Source organism: Nipponia nippon, unplaced genomic scaffold (assembly GCF_047370975.1).
Source record: "Nipponia nippon isolate SJK-2023a ecotype South Korea unplaced genomic scaffold, ASM4737097v1 scaffold_2, whole genome shotgun sequence".
Taxonomy (NCBI): domain Eukaryota; kingdom Metazoa; phylum Chordata; class Aves; order Pelecaniformes; family Threskiornithidae; genus Nipponia; species Nipponia nippon.
In genome coordinates, this window is record NW_028262336.1 from 40,745,670 (window position 1) to 40,767,723 (window position 22,054).

The following is a 22,054-nucleotide window of genomic DNA, read 5'->3' on the forward strand; positions in this document are numbered from 1 at the left end:
TTAATTTAAGCATGACAGAAGTATTTCTGCAATAGACAGAAGCAGGCAAACTATATCAGAGAAATCAAACCCTGTCTGAAAATAATCAGAGGAGTGTCACCTATGATTTCTCAGCTCTCAGTCTTTGCTTAATGTCTACTGATGGTCACTGTTGGACACATGAGACTGGCTTAGATGGAGGTTTGATCTGATCATATGTTTATTTCTTGGTGCTTATGGTATTTCTAAAATAACATGTAAGGCAAAACTTAAGAGTTGGATTTTCAGAAACATCAAAACAACTGTGGACTATAGTTCCCATTCATTTCAATCTGTCTTTTTATTAAAAAAAAAAAAAAAAGTGTCTTGTACATTAAAATCTAATTACAGTCCTGACATAGTTTTCAAAATCCAGCTGTCAGGCATTTTCTTATTTCTTACAGAAGTTTTAATTAGCTTTATGTATTGTATCTCTACTTTCTGCTTTATTCCCATTCTTGTACTTCAATGCACTTTATAATTCATTCCCATAGCAACAAAAGTACCCTGGCAGCAACTTAAAATATTTTTTGAAATGCTTTCTCCACTAATGTGTAACATCTGTATGTTCAGGACTGTTATTTGATGATAAATCATTAACTGGATTTATGAGCTCTCAAATACAGAAATTGAATTGTTAAATTCTTTTACTTTTTTTTTCTTTTCTTTGTGATTTATTTATCTTTAAGTGTCAAACAACTTCTCTTGTTTTCTTTCTAGAGGGTCTGAATGCTGACAACATTAGACAAGCCTCAGAGCAGCTGAAGAGCCGCTGGATTGAGTTCTGTCAGTTGCTGAGTGAAAGACTGGCATGGCTGGAGTACCAAAATAACATCATTGACTTCTACTCTCAGCTGCAGCAACTGGAGCAGACAGCAATTACTGCGGAAAACTGGCTGAAAGCACAACCCACACTAGCAACAGATCCTGCTACAGTAAAAACTCAGTTGGAAAAATGCAAGGTTAGAGATTCTTCTCCAAGTTTTTTATGATATTGTACTTCATAGGTGTTCCAACAGTGGGCCAGATTATGACCTACACTATTTCATGTAAAAGTGGAAAAATGGACTCCTTATCTTTTCCAGGTAATTATTGAAAATATTTATTCAAGGAAAGGAAAGACTGGTAAAGAAATAAGGAGGCAATAATACCTAGCTTATGAGTATTTAAAACTGCCCCAAATACTTAGTTATTAAGATACTTAGATACCTAAATCTAGGGAACTCTTTTTCTTTTTTTTTTTCTGTAAGAATCTGTACCTTTGGCTCTTCATTAAGAGGCTGTTGCTCATCACCTCTGTCATAAGGATCTGGGCCAGAAAATTGTCTTCATGGTCAAGTCCAAAATTCTGCCATTGCAGACCACTTTACTTGTTACACACCCTGGATTTTGATGCAGGGTGGATTGTGTAGTCAAATGGAGGACTATACTTCTGTCATTGTATGACAGAATTACAGTAGTTGTACAAAAAACGGTCACACCAATTCACTTATTATTCTCCCTAAATGTTTTCATTTTTGTGCTGCACCATCATAGAAATTTGCTTTTCTCTCTTACTGTAGACAGCTCTGTGGGTGGAGATTACTTACAAGCTAATATTGTTTGACAGGAATCTATTGAAATGTAGTAATGAATTATCAATTGCACGACATACTTGTAGAAGTTTGACTTTATAAAATCTCTGGCTCCAGAAGCTCTCAAACTGAAAACAATGTTTGAAACCCAAATTTATATCTATGCTATTACTTCTGTTTTCAGGGATTTCCAAGCTGGCATTGTGCTTACAGGGGTTCTTTGTTTTCTTGCAGAAAGCTTCTCTTCCAGTAGCTCTACTATGAACTGTCATTTGGGTTACTTTCCTCATTTCTTTTTACTTAGTAGTTGCAAGTGTCACAGTGTGTACAAGGTCTCCTGAAGGTATAATAGCACAACCCTGATCTGTAATGTGCTACTGTGAGGCTGCTGGAAATCACTGTGTGTCTTCACTTCTCTTTTTCTACTTCATGCTATTTAGCCTTTGTATAATCTAACAGAGATGAGTCCAGAATTATGGGACATGTAGAGTTTTTATCTTCCCAGCTCTACATGAAAAGGGTGCTCCTTGGGCATGGGATTTTAATGTACAATCTGTCTTGTTTTCTTTGAGCATTACACTAGTAACATGATCATGTCATGTGAAAGTGACTTTAAACAATGGGAAGAGCATCATATTGGGAGCAGAGGTATTGATTTATGAGAAATGATTAAAAATGTTGAATTTGTTCTTATGGTAATTGATGTAGTTGGAAGCAAACAGTTGTGTAATGTGCATTGAAACAGCAGTGATTTCATGGCACTAGTGATTTCATTTGTTGGACAGCTTTATCTAGATGTTTTTTGTTCAAAAATGCAGGACGAAATCATCCGAATGTCAACCCTTCAGCCTCAAATTGATCGGCTAAAGGCTCAAAGTCAAGCACTCAAAGAGAAAGAACAAGGGCCAGTGTTTCTGGATGCTGACCTTGCTGCTTTTACCAGCCATTTCAAACAAATACTTGCTGACATGCAAGCCAGAGAAAAGCAGCTACAGACCAGTAAGTGTTTATGACAAGAAGTCAATTTGCCTGACTAGCATGAAAAGAATAGGTGTATATATTTTACTTTCCTACTTTTGTATTTGCTTTTGCCACGCTAAACCTGTAGCACAATTTAGGTGGTCTTTTTTGCAGTTGAATTAGTCTTTCAGAAATTATCAGTGTGTTATATATTTTATATATATAGGAAAACAAGGGAAAGTACACTATTCAGAAGCAATGGTTATACTCAATGTGGTTCTACCATCTCATCTCCTCTTGTTAGCATGTACAGATTTATTGATATTTTTTGGCAACATAAAACTGTCTTTGTTTAGTTGGGTTATGTCACAGGGCTGTCTACCTCTGTCACTAGAGAAGAGAGAGAGTTTAATTGCAGGAGTAAACCTGCTCTAGATTTTCACAGAATAGAGATTTAACTCCATAAAGCTCATCAAAGAGAGTACCTACTTTAGGGTATCTAGTTTTTCATCATCTGGTGAACTGTTCCTTTTTTGCAACACAGAATATATGACTGCTAGTTATAACATTATTTACAATATTTGTAATAAAATGTGTTTTTAAAAAGAGGGAAAATGCTATACCAAAATAGAAAGTTGACTTTATTTCTTATTAAAGATGTGTAGCATGTCAGTGACTACTGTACACTTTCTGTATTTGATTATGAAAATAAAAATGAAGTATTGGATAAAAAAATATAAATTTAATTTTTCTCAACAGCAAAGAGATTATTTGCCCCTTAAACCAATGATATCTGTAAATGACTGTACTGTTTTGAAATTAGATATAGTCGTAGCTCCTTCTAGTGGATCTTTATAGTATTCCTCCTAAATTCTTTCCTGGAGAGGTTTGGCATGATTGCATTTTTAAAGATGGATTTTGTTTCAACAACACTGCATTATTGTGCTTCTGTGGTTATTTCACACATGCACACATACGTAAACTGAAGAGGTGATGGTGCATAGGAGAACTGAAGAAATAAAACACAAGTGTACCATAGCACATGATGAAAGAATGAGCTGTAGAAATTTAGTATCAAGAAGTGTAAAGTGTATTCATGACTCTAAAGTCAGGCCATACAATGGATAAAATTTTAAAACTTTTAATGCCACACCAGTTTATATGCTGAAATTAGTTACCATTCTGCCAACAGGAAAATATGGTAAATTATTTCCTTAGGATTTTTTCTATATCCAATTTTGTGTAATTGCTGGTTTTGCCTCACCTAATTTTACTATAAGTGAGGCCTTGTGAACTAGCCGGTTGGTTAGTCCTGTAAGATGAGTAGTGTCAAGCTGAAACTGTTTTATCCCATACAGTGCATTCCTCTTGTGATGTTTTAAGTGAGATTATTATGTTAATCATATTTTATCTTCAGAAATTTTACACACAGTTTTATCCAAAGTGCTAACTTCCTTTCATAACTCTGCTGTAGATATGAACGATCATGATTGGGATACTGTGTTAGGTCTAACCCTGTTTCAGGAAAGTTTTATGAATCAAAAAATGTGAAAGACCCTGAAGCTGAAGCACAGAAAATTTGGCTCTTTGAGTCTGAGTTTCTTCTGCTTTCTTCAATGACTATTTTTCTTCTGCTGAACAGGTGGAGAAAAGGCCATATCCCATGTCCTTGTTTTAGCCTTAATTTAATAGAAAATGTTGAAATTTTGCTACAGCATTTGAGATATTTCCTTCTGTTATTTGCATAAATTATGTGCAATTAATTATTTTCTATAGATAGAAGAATTTCTTAAAGACTGAATGATGTTTTCCATATCAGTGGTAGTATTTTCTCTTTTTTTTATTCCCTGTACATATAACCTACATGTTCTAGAAAGATTTTTTTGATTCATCATTAGGGGATTTTTTATGTTAAAAGGATTTTTGATTCATCATTAGGGGTTTGGGGTTTTTGTTTTTTAATGTTCTGTTAGTCCATTATCTTTTCTGATGAATAAGTGTATTTAGCTATTCTGTTCTGTTTTCCAAGGGAATTTTTTTCCCCCCAAGAAAGTTTTCTCTTGTTCTAGGAGATTGTCTCCCTCAAATGTTTTTGTTTGGTTGGGTTTTGGTGGGTTTTTTTGAGGGTGGTGGTGGTTTGGTTTTGGGTTTTTTTTAGTCTCAGGAGTGCTTAGTAGTTTCTCTATGCTGCACAGTACATTTCTTAATAAAAAATTATTAAAGATTAACTCAGATTTTCTCAAATGGTTTTTTCCATGATTTGATTAGCACTTCCAATTACAAAATGTAATTTAAAGCCAATTCTAAAACCTCTTTCGTTGTTTTTTCACTATTTTGCAATGTTGTTTATGAAAGAAATACAACCTCATAAATTATGAGGAAATACGACCTCATTTTTCTTACTTTAGAGAATGTCTGTATATCCATAGGTAATTGATCCTTTTGAAGATGGTGTATCCATAATTCCAGCTCTCCCTCCTCTCCAAACACATTTGGAGTCATTTCTAGAATACTGGTATATAGAAAAAATAGAGGTCAGTGCTTCAAATTATTAAGTAGTGTACAGAAGGGAATGAAATGGACAATCGTGGAAATAATTTGAATATGAATAATGTGATTTCCCAAGGAAATTCTTAGTTTTATAATTGCCCTGGTGAAGAATGAGGGGTTAAACTTTATATTTACTTGTCTTGAAATTAACTGCTGCCATGTCAGAGATATTTCTAGGGAGCAGTCTGGTCAGCCTCCCATTCCCTCTCAGCACAGGGAGAGCTGTCAGTCAGTGTCAGGTGAGTACTCCCTGGCTTAAACTACTTCCCAGCTGGCAGCTGATTCATTCCAGCACTCATCTTGTGCTGCGACTGGACCAAACTCTGTTAAGGTGCTTCTGTTTTTTAGTCTTGCTGTGGTGAACTCTTACCCAGCTGTGGTCTTCAGTGAGAAGCATTCTGATACATGTTCTCAATTTGACAAGACTGTTCTTCAGAGGGGGTTTGGGGAGTGTCATTAGATTTTTAAAAAGTAACTAAAAAAAAAAACAAACCAAACCTTTTGTGGCAGGTGAAATTAAGAATATCAAGATGGAGATGCCAAAGGAAAAGTCATACTTATTTCTATTTTTCTGTGCTTTATAAATTCATGCACTGTGCTTTCCTTTCAAATTCTGATTCTGCCTTTGTAGGTCGGTAATCCCGAAGGTGAAGTCATCGTCGTGGACTTTAATCTACAAACATTAGTATCACAAAGCAAATTTTAGAATAAAAATAGACAGGTCTGGATGTGTGTTTACGTTATGAGCATGGGGAATTGAGAGATTCATACTGCCCACAGAGAGACCATAAATGTGTTAGATTATTTAGACAGCTAAAATTCAGTAATGTGAATCCCACTGTAGGAGTTTGACTGAATTCTCACCACTGGCATCATGAGTTGCAAAAACAATATAGGCTCTTTTTAGGTGTCATCCAAAAAGGTGTTAATATGCTTCCTTGTGGATGAAAATGCTGACACATTGTCTATCTTAAAACAAAACAAAACACAAACAAACAATTCCCCTCCCCCCCCCCCCCCCCAAAAAAAAAATCCCAACCCAACAAACCCCAAAAACTCTAGCTAGGCAAAAGGCATTGAAAAGTAGTATTTCACTACTGGTAATCTGGAAAAGTGAAATAGGAAAACTATCGTTTCACTGAATTTAAAAGTGCTTTTTAAATGGAATATTCAATCATATCAACATCTGTGATCCCACTTGAACTCTGATTTAATCCTTTAAATAATAGAGAACATGATTTGTTAAAATTGGACAAAACCTTTTCAGTGTTTGGATGGTTATAAAATTATTATTATCGGCAAACTTTCAGGATAAGAGTTTCATGCAGTTTGGTGGAGTTTGCTGTAATAGCAAATCTTGTGATTTTACTTCTTCTGAGGTACTCTTCACTGTTACTGAAAATAACTATTATTTTATATAGCTGCTTGAAGTCACACATTAGTCCTAAGATTTGTTTTTCATTTAAAGGAGAAAATTATTTATAGCAGTCAAACATTACATCACAGTACTGAACTCTATTTCATATTTCTAAATCAAACTGCAGATTAAGAGTTGTGTACTCCTTTAACATATCTAAGCTGTTAAAATTATATCTCCATTCATTTGTAGTGATGTGTTTAAATGCATGTTCTATTCTAAAATAGGAATTGTTTGGATTAAATGAGTCAAAGACAATACAAATCTCACTAAGGAAATAAAAAGATTTAAAATGCTGTTTGATGAGATGGAAAATGTTTGGTTTCTGTGTTTCCAAGAATGTATTACTGTTGCTTTCTTCGTAAAGAAAACACATCACAAGGCAAGAGATTCTTGTCTTTCCTGGTACCAAGTCCTATCTTTTGTAAATCCCCAGATGTGTGTGATAAATCAGATAAGCCAAGATTTTTGTGAAGAAAATATGCCATACAATGTGCATACTCCACAAGAGAGAGCTTAAATTGCCCTGATTTTAGTATGTTGCTATGATGCCTAACTGAAAATATAAGTTTTTTTTCAAGTAGCATTCTGTTGATCAACTAAAAAATTAGGTTAAAATCTGAAGTATATTCTGTCAAGCATTGCTGTATGAGAATGTAAGCAAGTTTGCACTTAAAAATTTTAACAGTGTTGTTCGTCAAAATTGCTTTTTGGACAGCTATATCATTTCTCCGTATAGTTCTTTCTGAAACATCAGAGACATACAGGAGATACAAATAGGTGTAACATTTTTTTGAGCTTTTATATACTTCATTATTATGTGGTACAAGTTGGAAATGTTTCATTTCCAACCAGCCATGCTATTTGTCTGTACTTTTCTCAATGAGTAAAGAAGCAACTGTTGTTGAGGGCAGAGGGAGTATCTCTGCTAATGATTTGCTCATGTGTGTGCCAGATGTTGTCTATTTACAGCAGCTGTAATGTTGGCACAATAAGCACAGTTCAATAAAATTCAGCTTTAATGCAGAAGAAAGATTAATTTTCTAAGCTTTTAACAGATGTCTTAAACAGAACATTTTACTTGAACAGAAACATTAAACACACAAACATGGGCCATAAAAGGGAATGCTATTTCTTACTGCATTTCTGAAATTAGATTTTGGGTTAAGTACAACGGTTTATCTGTTGATCCCTAAACACGCATATTTAAACTAGTTGTCTTGGCCATATAAGTTGTTGTGTGACCTGTAACAAGAGAGTCAAATGACGCACAACTGATAAAATGACAGAGATATCATAAACATTAGAATTAGTGTATTCATTCTTCAAAAGTATTCTGCTTCCACAAGTCTTGGAAAAATCTGGTACTGACATACTGGGCCTGTTGCAATCTGTTGCAAAATAGCCATTGACTTCAATTAGGCTCAGTCTTTTATCAAACATCTTCTGTCAGCAAACCAAATAATGAAGCACAAAATTATTTTATTTCTTTCCTTTTTCTTCCCCACTGAATGTAGTTTTTGACACTTTGCCTCCTGCACACTACAAAGAGACAATGAGCACTATACTTGTGTGGATTCAGCAGTCAGAAACTAAACTCTCCATGCCTCAGGTTGTGGTTGCTGAATATGAAATCATGGAGCAGAGACTCAGGGAGCTCAAGGTGAGTGATCAAGCTGTGGGAACAAACGTCTCAAATGAAAAGTTTAGAGGAACAGAATGCAAAGTTGTCATGATTCTGCTGAAACTTTCATTACAGATCTTGAATGAATTATACCCATTCGGGTTTTAGCCAGGGGCTTCAGGACACGGTGGATACTTACTTATACTGATTCCTAAATTTAAAGGATTGAAAGTGTTTATCACCATTGAAACCAATTTTATAAGATATTGAACATGTTACGGAAAAGCCTTTGTTTGTCCCCATGATATATAAAATATTCCTTTGATGATAGTTCTGGTAGTTAAGTATAGATTTAGCTCATTTCATTTTCCAGTGCTGACATGGAAACAATTGTGACTTGCAAAATGCAGCACGGGCTTTATCAGATTTCCCATCGGATTTACAAGCAGACACAAATGTGGAACAAGTTTTGCCAGTGGGTACAAACCTTCCCTGCATTTCAGTGTTTGATATTGTTCTACTATTGGATGGCTAATGAGCATGTTGTTGGATGCAACTAGTAATGCACATGCAGAAATAAAAAGTAGAATATAGAAAAAAAGTTAGATGCAGAAAATTTGGGCTAAGAATTGCAAAAGTTTTGAGAAGACATTATCAAAATCTTTGAATCATAGAAGGAGTTCTAAGTTTATTCTTTTTCTCCATGTATAGTCTGATACTTTTGGAAGTGTAATCATTAGGGCCACAGTAAATTCCTATCTCAAATTAATGAAGTGTATGTGGATCACGTCTGTTAACAAGTATAAACACCTCTGGTTATATTCTCAGGTCAACTGAAAAATCTACTTTCTAGTTTGTGTGGAAAAAGCAATTCCAAATTGCTCAGTAGAATATGTCATTAGATGTTTTAGCAAACATGGCCTACGTTGTTAGTTTTCAGTGCTTTCTTCAACAGTCTTGCCTGTGTTTGTGAAACAAAGGGAATTGCCTGATACATGAATCAGGATACTATTTGCTTCTTATTCATAGGCTCTACAAAGTTCTCTGCAAGAGCAGCAAAAAGGCCTGAACTATCTCAGCACAACTGTGGAAGACATGTCCAGAAAAGCCCCTGCAGAAGTCAGCCAAAGATATCGATCGGAGATTGAGGTGATCCTTGGCCGCTGGAAGAAATTATCAGCGCAGCTGGTGGAACATTGCCAGAAACTTGAGGAGCTTATGACCAAACTCCAGCGATTTCAGGTTAACCAAACTTTTACAGCCTCGACTACTGTGTGGTGGCTTGTGGCTGTGAGACTAGCACAGAATGCATTTGTACACCTCAAGAAAGTAACTCCAAAGTGAAATATCAAAAGGGTATATAAAATGTACTTTGGTGGGTCCAAGATTTTACTTTGAATTCTCATTTTGTGGCTGTTTCTGCCTATGTTGTTTCAATAGCAAAACTTAACTTTGATTTCAGTGAAATTTTTACTAATATTGCTGTACTTACTTTTTCAATGTAGCTGAAGTACTTTTTCATGCAGCTGAAGTAGCTGTAACCATATTGACTTTAATGGATTCACTTGCATAATTAAAGTGATTTGTAATATAGTAGTATCTTGGCAGCAGTTGCCAGAAAGCAGATGTGTATATGACTTTACACAATTATGTGAATTTCAGGTATTTAGAATGACAGCATTGGAACCTTACATTGTTTCTCTCATTGTGAGGATCTCCTATTTACACTTATTTATAAATTGCATGTATCAGCATTACAGGGGATTTCTATGACTTAGATGTTATAAGATTTAAAATAAGTCCATTTTTAACATATTACTGTTCTATTTCTATATAATTTCAAGGGACAGATTTCAGAGGAATTCAGATCAATCAGTCACAAAAATGGAGAAAGTATTTTTATTTTTTTAATTTGTTTTTCTCTCCTTGCCCCATGCAAATGAACACCTGCATACTTATGGGGGATATCGCAAAGAAAATTCTGAAGGTTGAGGTCCTACAACCATATTCAAAGCTGTTTTCTCACAGTGTGTTTCTTTTCAGTGTTATCTCTCTGTATTTCTTCTATTGACATCAAATATTTCTGTCCTTGGCTTTGGTTTGCTGGTAGTAGAATACGATACATGATTAGCTCCATGGTGTGAATTATAATACAATAGCATGTGAACTGTAATTGTTACTTTCAGCTTAATTCAATAGGGTTGTTTGGTCAGAAATAAATTTTTTGTCAAAGTATTCTTACACTTCTGCTTCTGTAGAGGAAAAAAACTTTTTAGAAAAGAAAAAAAGTACTCATTATTCTGTTACTCTTAATCAGTTTTTAGATAAGCAAAATGGACCAAAAAAGGAGGAAACATTTTATCAGTACCATTTATAATTTAGCTACTGAAATGCCACATTGCTCTAAATTGTAACTTTGGCTCCATAGCTACATCTCTGACGTTTGAAGCTGGCCATGAAATGAAGTTTAATGGTATGGTGGGATAACCTTGGCCAGCAGCCACATGCTCCAGCTGCTTTCTCACTCCCAGTTCTCAGCAGGACAGGGAGAGAAAATAGGATGGAAAAGCTCTTGGACTGAGATAAGGACAGGGAGATCACTTACCAGTTACCATCATGGGCAAAACAGGCACAACTTGGCGAAAATTAAAATAGATTTGAGTAGTGAGAAACAAAGACAAAAATTAAGACAACACCTCTCCCCCTCCCTCTTTTTCTTAGTCTGCACTCCATTGCTTTACTCTCGTCTCCTCTCCTGCCATGGGACACAGGGAGATGGGGAGTGGGAGCTGTGGTCAGTCCATAACAGCTCCTCTCTGCTGCTCCTTCCTCCTTACTCTTTTCCCCTGCTCCAGCCTGGGTCCTCCCATGGTCTGCAGTCCTTCAGGAAATATCTGCTCCTGTGTGGGACTCTGCATGGGCTGCAGCTTCCTTTAGGGCACATCAGCTGCTCCAGTGTGGGATCCTCCATGGGCTGCAGGTGGATATCTGCTCCACCATGGACCTCCATGGGCTTCAGGGAGACAACCTGCATCACCATGGGCTTCACTTCATGGTCAGCTGTGTCCTGTGGTGGGTCCATTGGAGGCAGCTGGAACTGGCTGTGTCCAGCACAGGGCAGCACCTGGCCTCTCCTCACAGAGGCCACCCCTGCTACCAAAACCTTGCCACATAAATGCAACATAAATAGGAAAACCAGAAAGTGTTTTTATCAATAGTATAATGAAATATTTGCAATTGCACAAAACAGAGCAATACACTTTTCTTGAGAAATTCAAACTTTTGTCTTCTCCTCCCCCCCCCCCCAAGTTTTCTGGATAGAGGTTTAGAGGTTCTCCCGCTGCTCTTAAAAGGAGAAAGTCCTGAGCATCATGACTATGCTCTGTAGAGCATGTATTTTTAAAGCTATGTGAGCTATAGTTGTATACAAATCTTAGCCTTTATATTTATTGCTGAAGTCACTGTAGTACACAGTTAATATAAAAGTCATTGTCTTTTCAACTCCTTGAATGACTAATCTTCCAGAGGATAGTTTTAGCTGTTGCAATTTATGGAATGTGTCAGCATGGGATACGATGAAATCAGTGTCGATAAATAAAATGCATTTACAGTCTGATTCAAAATGCAAGTCATACATTCGATCTTTGTTGGTAGCTGGAGGCTGATCCCTTTTTAAGTAAATCCCATCAGATCTAATATTTTGCAGCATTAATAAATTATACTTAAAGTATTCATGTAAAGGTATTAAAGTTTTATCATGAAATATGATTCTGAACTATTTTTACTGACTGATAATGGAATGCACAGTAGATACTTCAACAGTGTTTTGGTAATTGCCATTCTGAAGTATACTGATAATTTCTGTATGATTATTTTTAATTCAGTTCATTTTCCATGGTAGCCTGTCGTTATTAAATATATCAAGCACATTAGGAAAATATTCCCTTTGGTTATCTATCTCATAATAGTACGTACACATTTTAGGGCACAGTCTGTATTCTAATGAAATGTCCTTTTTTGCGCTTTAATTCAACTTTGCATTCAGCATATAATATCAATATGTACTTCACTGGTAATGAAAAGAGTTTGATGAACAAATGCGTAATAATTTGCCTTTCAAATTTTTGCCATTTATAATTTTGATAACACGTGCATCTACTTGTTTACCTAAGGTGGTGTTTTAAGGTAATTTTAAGTGACATTTAAAAAATCTCATTCTGCCTTTCAAGGTATTAGATTATCTATGTAATGTTGCCTGGGACTGATAGGGTTCCCTCTTTGCAAGCATTTGCTGGTCACCTTTTTTTTATTAATTGCAAGGGTTAGTTAAAGAGTATGGAAAACAACTTACTGATTACAAATATTCTAGTGCTAGAAACAGTAAATGAGAATCAGTCTCTGAAATGACTCATTGAGTCATTATATGATTTTAGTTTCTGAAGTGAATCTGTTTCAATTACTGTTTCAGTTACAATTTTTTTTTTTTATTCTGAGTAGTAAGGGAGTTTTTCTGTGTTGTGTTCTGGTAGAGAAATAGGCAATAGAGCATGCAACTTCCAAAAGGAGCCTGAAATTTAAATTGAAGCACAGGAGGATTTGATAGGTGAGCCTGAATTACTTGCCAAGTATGAGTAGTCTGACGTCATACAAGGAACCAATGAACATGCATGCAGCATCTAAACACATATGATATCTGGAAGGCATAAACTTGTAAGCCAGAGAGTTGCCTGCCTGTAGACACATTAAACTTGGGCAGAAATGGTTAATGTGCAGGCTAAAGAGTCAGTGACAGTCCCAGATAAAATTGGCCGTGCTTGTTTCTGTGTTTGTATTTTTCAGGCAGTTCAATAAATCTTGAAATTACATTCCAATGAGTTTTAGTCGTAGTGCCAGGATGAATTACTCTACTGCCAGTCAGGTTCTGTGCGATGCAATAAAATGTCTTTTTAATAAACAGAATGACACTAAAACACTGAAGAAGTGGATGGCTGAAGTGGATGTTTTTCTGAAGGAAGAGTGGCCTGCCCTTGGTGATTCAGAAGCGCTGGAAAAGCAACTTGAGCAATGTACAGTGAGTATTACCTGCCTGCTTGGCAATTATTTGATTCTTCTCTATGAGCCTAGCTTATACAGATGTTACACAAATGATTACTGTTCCTAAAAATAAGTTCATGTTGTAAGGGGGTTGTCTTCTGCAAGGTATTTGAACCTCCTGCATTTCCTGGGTTTGAAGGAAAATTCTCTTAAAAAATTGGAAACTTTAATAGAGAGAGGAGGCATACAGTGCCTGTATCATTATGTATTTATAGCAGGAGCAAAACATCAAGGAGGGTACTTGCAGCAAATAATAAGTTAGTAGCCTCTTAAAATAACTGTTTATTTGCTTTATTGAGTTTACAAACATTGCATGTGTATTTGTTGTAAACTGTGTAATCTGTGCCAGAAGCTCTTTTCCTGTATCTATTATTCACACATGATTTACAAGCTCTTCTGACTGTACCGAAAGAACTTGCAGGTATTGTGAGTTATATTCTTTTTTTTTTTCACTAAACTTACAAGTTCTAGGATTTTGTCCCAGCAGAGTTTTAAAGCATCATGAAGTATTGGTACTTCCATCACAGGGTTTACAAATGCTTCTGCGTGTCCCAACAGAGTGTGTAAGTGCAGTGAATCTTGTAATCCATGATGGTCCCTGTCCATGTGTTCAGTGGTATTTACAAGTTCTGTAAATGTTCTGGCAGGATGTATAAATATTATGAAACCTACATATTGATCTTACAGAGCTACAAGCTCCTCAGTTTCTCTCTTACCCCTTATTTAAATAAAAAATGATTATAAATTACATAGGACAACTCTTTTCTCTACAGAGTAGTAAATTACATGTAACTGCTTTAGAATCTGTCACCTGAATTTATGAAGAGTTTGCACAAATATTAGCCATTACCGTCAAATATATAATAAAGCTACCAAAATCTTCATCATCTTTTATGTGTTTACACTTCCAGCCTTTTCCACTGTGTAGGAAGCCCAGGTAACATCTGCAGCACTGAAGAAGGGTTTAGGAAATGAAATTGGAAGTGGCAATTTAGAACTACCTCAGGGCTTAAATAATATTCAACCACAAATAAAATTCTAATAAGTAGACATAACCAGAGAATATCACCATTCAGATCATTTTAAGGAAGTTACCAGATGAATTACCAACACAAGGGTAATGCTGGCATAGTTAATAAGATGGCTTCACAAATAATTTTCCACCATTATGATGGGATGCTCTTTCACAAATGTGAATAAAGGATCTAGGCATTGTAATAGATATATGTAACATTATATGAGTGTATATATATAGCATATACATAACATTTGAAACTTACATATTTTGCAAATGAACTTCAGCTGATATAGCTTGCCACATTACAGCTGCTCATTCCTTTTTTATTTATTTTCATAGTTAAGTCCATTAATTGTGCTCATTTGACTGAAGATCTGGACCAAAGACATATCAGAATCTCATGTAGACACATTTTGATAGGGATAGCATATCTGAAAATTTGTATGAATACTGCTTGCCTAATCTTCTGCTATTCCTTTAGGCTTTAGTAAATGATATCCAGACAATCCAGCCCAGTTTGAACAGTGTTAATGAGGTTGGGAAGAAAATGAAGAGTGAAGCAGAGCCAGAATTTGCTTCCAGAATAGAGACAGAACTAAAGGATCTCAGTGTTCAATGGGAACACATTTGCCAACAGGTATCAAGTTTCCCACTGTGACTGGTTCATTTTAAATTAATAATCAGGTTTCTCATTAGCAGAATTTGTCATCCTATGAATATCCAGTATATATGAAACTGAAATTAGGCATAATTGGTTCACATTAAACTTCTATTTTAGAAGTTTTATTTAGTATGTAGCAATACATGTAAAGTATATTTCTTTATATTATAATACAATATCTTACTATTTTTGTAACAAAGTTATATACTAATATCTTAGATCTTAACAACAATGTAATTTATGGCTCCTGCAAAACTAGCTTTCTGAATGTGGTATATAGGCATTTGCGAAAAAATGAAGTTCTATATTTAGTGTTACATTTTCTTCTGCGTCATTGTACTCACGTGTCGTTACTCTAGATGAAATAAGACATTAAAGCAGTGAAGAGTTCAGAATTCAATAACTTGGAATTAAGAGTATGTGCATATATGCATGTTTGTAATTTACAGTCTCCAATGATCACACAAATTTGAGAGAATGGGGCATAACAGGAAAGGACAGTTCTTTTATTTTAACTAAAGACATTCTTGATAAATAATTTTACAGATTAAGGAAGCTAAAAATACTGTTATTTCATTGATGGCATTTGGATTCTTATTTTTTGTGACAGTTCAAAGGAAACGTCTTTCATGTTGTATTACTTTTACTTTTTTCCTACTTGCTCATTCTGTTGTCTACCTTTTTTAACGTGTGTTTGCATAACAGTAAAACTATTACCTTTCAAGGTGGTCTGATGTTTTCTAAAATTATTATTCTTCACTTTACATGTGAAAAATAGCCTCTGTATGTTTTTCTGATAAACATAGTTATCAAAAAAGTTGATCTTTGAAATCTGTAAGACATTTTATTGATCCAGTTCTGTAGTCTTTCCTCTTCAACTAATGTGGAGTATTTAATTGCTTACTTTTGTAATATTAATAAATTGAATATCTTTGCACTTCTCTCACAGAAATTTCAAGTAATGCCTTGTAAGTTTAGAAGTCTGTTACAGTTTTCTTCTGACTTCCCTGAAAATCTGCCTGTAATAGCTCCATTCAATACACAGCACAAATTATTGCCTCTGAGTGGGCATTTCTAACACAACTTCTTCAGTAATAGCCATTAAAACACATGAGTAGTAAATACAAAAATCAGTTTGGTCTGTGGGGATTTCTTGAAAGGATTTGGAAAAGTCAGCTTGAGTTGAAATACATGCAGTTAATATCACTGTGAGAGCTAAGAATTGGCATTAACATACTCTTTCCAGGTGAAGGGAAATTACCCTCTCTTCTGGTGCTGTCATCAAGGAAGAGGCAATTTTGCAGGGCCACATATGCTTCTGCTTTTATACTTGTTGAACATCACCTTTTTATTGTTACTCTGTTTTGTTCTGTAAAACAACATTTATGTAGAACAACATTTAACAGCCAGTCCTCAAGGATGAGTAACGAAACCAGTAGCAGTCAGAAACTAAGACAAAATACTAAGGCACAATTCCTCCTGATGTTACTGAAAATAACATTTACTGAAGGAGCATCACAGTGCAGGATGTTGGAGTGATCAGCTCTGCAAGCCCAACTCTGAAAAATGGCACCAGTGCAACTGTTTTTGTTGCAAACTTCTTTATACTGTTGAAAGATGGTTCAGCCAACGGCTCAATCGGTTATCAACAATTTTGATAGGTTGATGCACAATTTATAGAATCATAGAATGGTTTGGGATGGAAGGGACCTTAAATATCATCTAGTTCTATTTCTATACATGAGCTATATAACACAAGTTATATGATCCCTATATAGTGATTGGGAAAGGATTTAACAGAAGTATTTTTCCCTTTAAGATAAGTGGGTTCTTCCAGTAGGAGATTCCTTTTTTACTTACCTATTTTTAGGATATACACCTTTCTGAGAGATTCAATAATGATCTCATCAGTAGAAGAAAATATGCATATTGCTTTATTGTCTAGCAAGTTGCATTCAAACTGGTTAGAAGGTCATCTGACTTTCTAGCTAGAGAGCCTCTGATTTCATCCTTGGATACACTTTCAAGGTCTCCTGTGGTTGTTCTTTTTACTTCTTTTAGAAGATAGTCGCTGGGTGATGTTTTTTTCAAATTTGTTTTCTGATGACCTCAGCCTATAATGTAGAGTCGTGTGCTAGGATCATTGAAAACTCATTCTGCACAGCAATGACTCGCCAAAAAAAAAAAAGATGTATACATGTGTGTAATACTTTCTCGATTACCTGTTATTAATATCTATCTAATTACTTGTTAACATCTGCCTAATTACAGCAATGTTATTAGTATAGGATTTAATTTGGTTCTTTTCAGGCTAAAATATTGTAACGTTTGTACAGTAGCCTTGCTTCAAGTACCATGTAATGTTTTCTTTCTTAAAGGCCCACGCTAAAAAGGCAGCATTAAAAGGTGGTTTGGATAAGACTGTGAGTCTCAGAAAGGATTTGTCAGAGATGCATGAATGGATAACACAAGCGGAGGAAGAGTATCTGGAAAGAGATTTTGAGTATAAAACACCTGACGAATTACAGAAAGCTGTTGAGGAACTGAAGGTAAAAGATGAACTAATTCCTTGAGCTGTGGTTAAAGTTCTTTTTGAAGCTTTCATTGTAAAGAAAGTCTACTCTTTCTTTTAGAAAGGTGCCTTTTGAGATCTACTTGTTAGCCTAAAATTTAAAATGTAGGTGGCTTGAAGTAATTTTTATTTGGAATATGTTGGAAGATATTTAATCTTTCACAATACTGCATTTCTTTTTTTTCTCTTTGATTTATTGAATACTTGATTTTGATGCACCTTGAGCATTCTTTTACTTAAGGAATAATTCCGAAGAATCAGGTGTCAGCAGTAGTTAACTGATAGTCAAATCAGTTTTATGTCTTCTCCTTATATTAGAGAGAGAGAAAAAAAGATTTAGGACTTCAGGATGCATGTTGGTATGTACTAAGTATGCGTGATTTATTATTTCTTTAATATAGCCATGTAGGAAGAGCATATTTTGGTCTCAAGTAAATAATGTTCCTTTCATGTGGGATGAATATGGCCTTTGGACAAAAACACTAATTTGTGATATATGCTCAAATATACTCTTGCTCAGCCACTGGATGTGGGCTTGATTTTTATTTCATAGGTGAATTTTTTGGCCTGTGCTATTCAAGAAGTCAGATTATATGGCCTTGACAATCTATCCAACATTTTGCTCACAAACTCTTCATTGTCCATAGGGTTTTGCCAGTGTTTGAGAGTATCTGACCATGCAACTGATGATCTCTTTATTTACTGACAAAAATTACTTGATGCTAGTCAGAATATACAGAATATATGGAAATATATGGAACAAGTTCGATTCATGGTAAATGAGACAAATGTATCAAAAGTAAACATCTGCTCTAGAGATACAGTTCTTTTTTAGTAATTAAATAAAAAACCTCAAATTTATACATTGCACTGCATAATAAAACAGGTAAAATGTATAGTTTTAGACACAACACCCATTGTGGATTTTCTAGTGAATATTTTGTACTTCCAGCCAAAGTACAGGTATGTTCAAACTGTGACACCTCAGCCTGTGCAGATAACCAGATCATTTGTCGTGCATCCCTTCACCTGCTCCTGATGATCCTTTCCCTGAAGGCTTCCAGCCACCTCTCCTATCACACAACAGGCAAAATCTGGACCAGAACTCTTTGTTTGCCCTGCAGCCCATTTCTTCCTACAGCTAGGGAAGAGGAAAGCCAAGAGCAACCTAGTAAACTTTCTCTGGAAATGACAGCCTGATCCCAATTATTCTGGTTCATGGACTTCCTCAGACTCAGAGAGAATGAAGGTTGTTGGGAACAAGGTTTTGTTTCAATGTTTTCAGGCCAGGGAGTTCTCATCTTAAATTCCTTTGAAGACCAGTGCACACTGTTGACACTAAGTATACCATCACTCTGTTTCCAGTAGTGATATGACTCCAGTCATAGACACCATCTCATTGTAAGCACTCAGAGGAAACAATGCTAGGTATGAAAATCATATCTTATTAATAAGATGGCATAACAAGGGAGTAGCAACTACAAGAGTAGCAAAGGGTGGAGGAAGAAATTTGGGAATTGGATTGATCAGTTGTTGTGGTTACATAGGCTAAAACAGGGAAAAGTGGCAGGTTGGTGGTTCCAGATCAGTTACATAGGATTTGTTAATTATTGGTTTTAATTCACCATCCATTTGTGGTTCTCTGTGTCCCTTTGATCTTTATATTTTCTATGTCTGTCCTTTGTTACACTACTTTGCCTAGGGTCTAACACAGAAAGTGCTGTTTGGGAGGATGCTGCCTTTTCACTTTGTCCTCTCTTCACGTTAGGTTAATGTTCACTGGCAGTGAATAATGGTGCTGATTTTTCTATCCTTGTAAAGTGAGAGAATGAAATCAACATTAATTCTCTGATAAAAGTGTGAAATATACACTGGAGAAAAATTATTTTCTCAGTTTCTCTTTAAATGCAGGTTGATGACAGTGGCAAGGAGAGAAGTCAGAAGTATTTTCCTTTTTCTCTGTCTTGCTGCTTGTGATTGTACCTTTAAACCTGTGTACATGAATTTGTAACACAAAAGATTTTTTTGTCATTTGTGGTTCATGGCAAAGGTATTTGGAGCATTTGGAAAAAAATAATAAAATACTGAAATGTTTTGCTATTCTGAGAGCTCCAGAAAAATAAATAGTCATGAGAAGATGTTAAATTGTATTGAGTATTGTGTATTGGCAACAAAATGAAAAAAAGAAGTTTTTTGGATACATTCAAGATTATGTCAAAGTCTGGGAATTAAATGGCTCTTGGGTTTTTTTTGGTTGTGGGGTTGTTTGGGCTTTTTTCCCTCTGACAGACTTCTGTCAGAGAGAATTCTAACAAAGTTATTAGAAATAAGTTTTCTTCTTAAACCAGGACTACAACATTTTTTTCTTTTCAGAGAGCAAAGGAGGAAGCCATGCAGAAAGAAGTGAAAGTGAAGCTTATTACTGATTCTGTGAATAATTTTATAGCAAAGGCTCCACCTGCAGCTCATGAGGCTTTGAAAAAGGAGCTTGATGTTCTAATTACCAGTTACCAGCGACTCTGCAGCAGACTGAATGGAAAGTGCAAAACTTTGGAGGTTTGATATCTTGTCATTATATTTATAGCCCTTCTAACTGCAAACGTAAGGTAGAGAACAAAGATGTATTATCCTATGGGATCACGAGTAGCCCAAGGCTGTCCTCACTTTATGAGCTATATACCAAATACCACATGGTATGAGCCATATACCTACATCTTTTTGAGAATCATATATGCTGGAGAGTCATATTAAAAGAGAAGCCTCAGAGGTGGCTCTTAAGTGGGAGACAGCAATGGCTGCTCAGGATTCTTATCCCTCCTGAGATTAAGCCAAGCATCTGACTTCTGTAGCAACCCCATGACATTGTCTTCATCACCTCCTCTAGACTTCTTTCTTCCAAGGCTAAGGATTTTGATTAAATGGCCCTGAAGCTGGACAGGTGGTATTATCTCAGCATGGGAACAGCATTTGATCTCCTGGCAAGCTGAATATGTCTCATGCATTTTGAGTTACTCTGCCATTTTGGCCAGCTCCATTACAGATTCTTGCCATAGGACTATTTGCATATTACACAGTGGTTACAGTGAATTAGGTATGATTTTTTGTGGTGATCTAATTTACAATAACTAACTTCATACAGGACAATTATTTATCTGGGTAAAATTTATCTCCTCTAAATTTCACTGTGGGAAATTAGGTGTGCAGTCTAAGCTGCTAATCTATATTTACCCTGATCATTGATATTGTTGTGTGATAATATCCCTCTATAACCTCCTCCTAGACCAGACACTTATATCTGATATGACCAAAGTTAGGTGAGATGAATTGCACTCTGGAAAACTTGATCTACAAACAGCCTAATATATCTCAATAAAATTATTTTAACTTCTACTAACAAAAAAAGGAACAATGAAAAGATCATTTATGGAGAGTTTAAATGTTTTGCTTGTGTGTAAAGTGCCATTTTTATCTGCTTATTTAAGTATCTTCAAGCACTGTAAAAATAAAATATTAGACAATAATTTAATACCAGGAGAATAAGAACATAATTTCATTTTACAACATTATGTTTAGTACTGTAGCACTTAAGTGGTCTATAAATTGCACTAAATGTGGTTTAGAATTAATTTCCATAGAGATTTCAATCAGAATTCTTGAAAGCTGTGTTTTTAGACATTTTATGAATCTATGCTTTAAGTAACTAATATACACAATATATAAGCAACCTAACTACATCTTGTAATAAAGACATAAACTTCTAGCATGAGTCTTTAAAAATTCTGATAATTTGTATATTTATATATTAGAAGAAAATTTTACAGAAAAGCATATAAAATGGATAATTCATGAGACAGAAAATTGAAGTGGTGTTTTGCAGAAGTGTTCACTTTTTCATGTTATCTTCTGTGGTTTTGCTCTGTTTAATCAAAATGTTTTGGTTGTGTATTATATTTATTTGGAACATATAAATACTGGGGAAAAAAAATCAACTATATGGCACTGTAACCATCAGATATCAACCATGTTGTTTTGGGGATGAAGCCTGCAATTTTTTCAGTGTTTTAATAAATGAAAGTTAGCTGTGAGATTTTCAAGCTCAATAAACATTTTTTTTTTCTCCATCAGGAGGTATGGGCATGTTGGCGTGAATTATTGTCGTATTTGGATGCTGAAAATAAATGGTTGAATGAGATTGAACTGAAACTCAAGGCAACTGAAAATATCCAGGGAGGTGCAGAAGAGATTTCTGAGTCTCTAGATGTAAGTGCTGACTTAAATAATATCAAATCACATGTATTGATAAATTGTAAATCACATTACATTCAAAACAAACTATGAATCAACATTACACATGAGCAAGGTGCAGAATATTTGGAAAGTCCTACGTTCTCACTTGATTCAACAAATGAGGTTTTGAATTTGAATCTGCCTAAGTGAAACAGGGTAATTAAATGTGTTATGCCTGATGTCATAGACAATCTTTGGTGACAATAAAATACATGTTCTTAAAAAACATGGCCTCACTTAAGCCAGTCAAAAAAATGTTGAAGATTTCAGAGAGAGCAA

General features: G+C 35.3%; 1 protein-coding gene across 7 annotated transcripts in view; it reads left to right on the forward strand.

Moving 5' to 3' along the window:
• Positions 1–22,054, forward strand: part of DMD (dystrophin) — a 1,304,666-nt gene that overhangs the window by 560,281 nt on the left and 722,331 nt on the right. For all 7 annotated transcript variants that reach the window (XM_087759563.1, XM_087759562.1, XM_087759568.1 and 4 more), the window contains 9 exons: positions 739–980; positions 2,411–2,591; positions 8,037–8,182; positions 9,173–9,385; positions 13,101–13,214; positions 14,737–14,892; positions 17,295–17,465; positions 19,862–20,044; positions 21,614–21,748. In XM_087759563.1, coding sequence (XP_087615689.1) covers positions 739–980; positions 2,411–2,591; positions 8,037–8,182; positions 9,173–9,385; positions 13,101–13,214; positions 14,737–14,892; positions 17,295–17,465; positions 19,862–20,044; positions 21,614–21,748 — 1,541 coding nt within the window. The remainder of the gene's footprint in view (positions 1–738; positions 981–2,410; positions 2,592–8,036; positions 8,183–9,172; positions 9,386–13,100; positions 13,215–14,736; positions 14,893–17,294; positions 17,466–19,861; positions 20,045–21,613; positions 21,749–22,054) is intronic.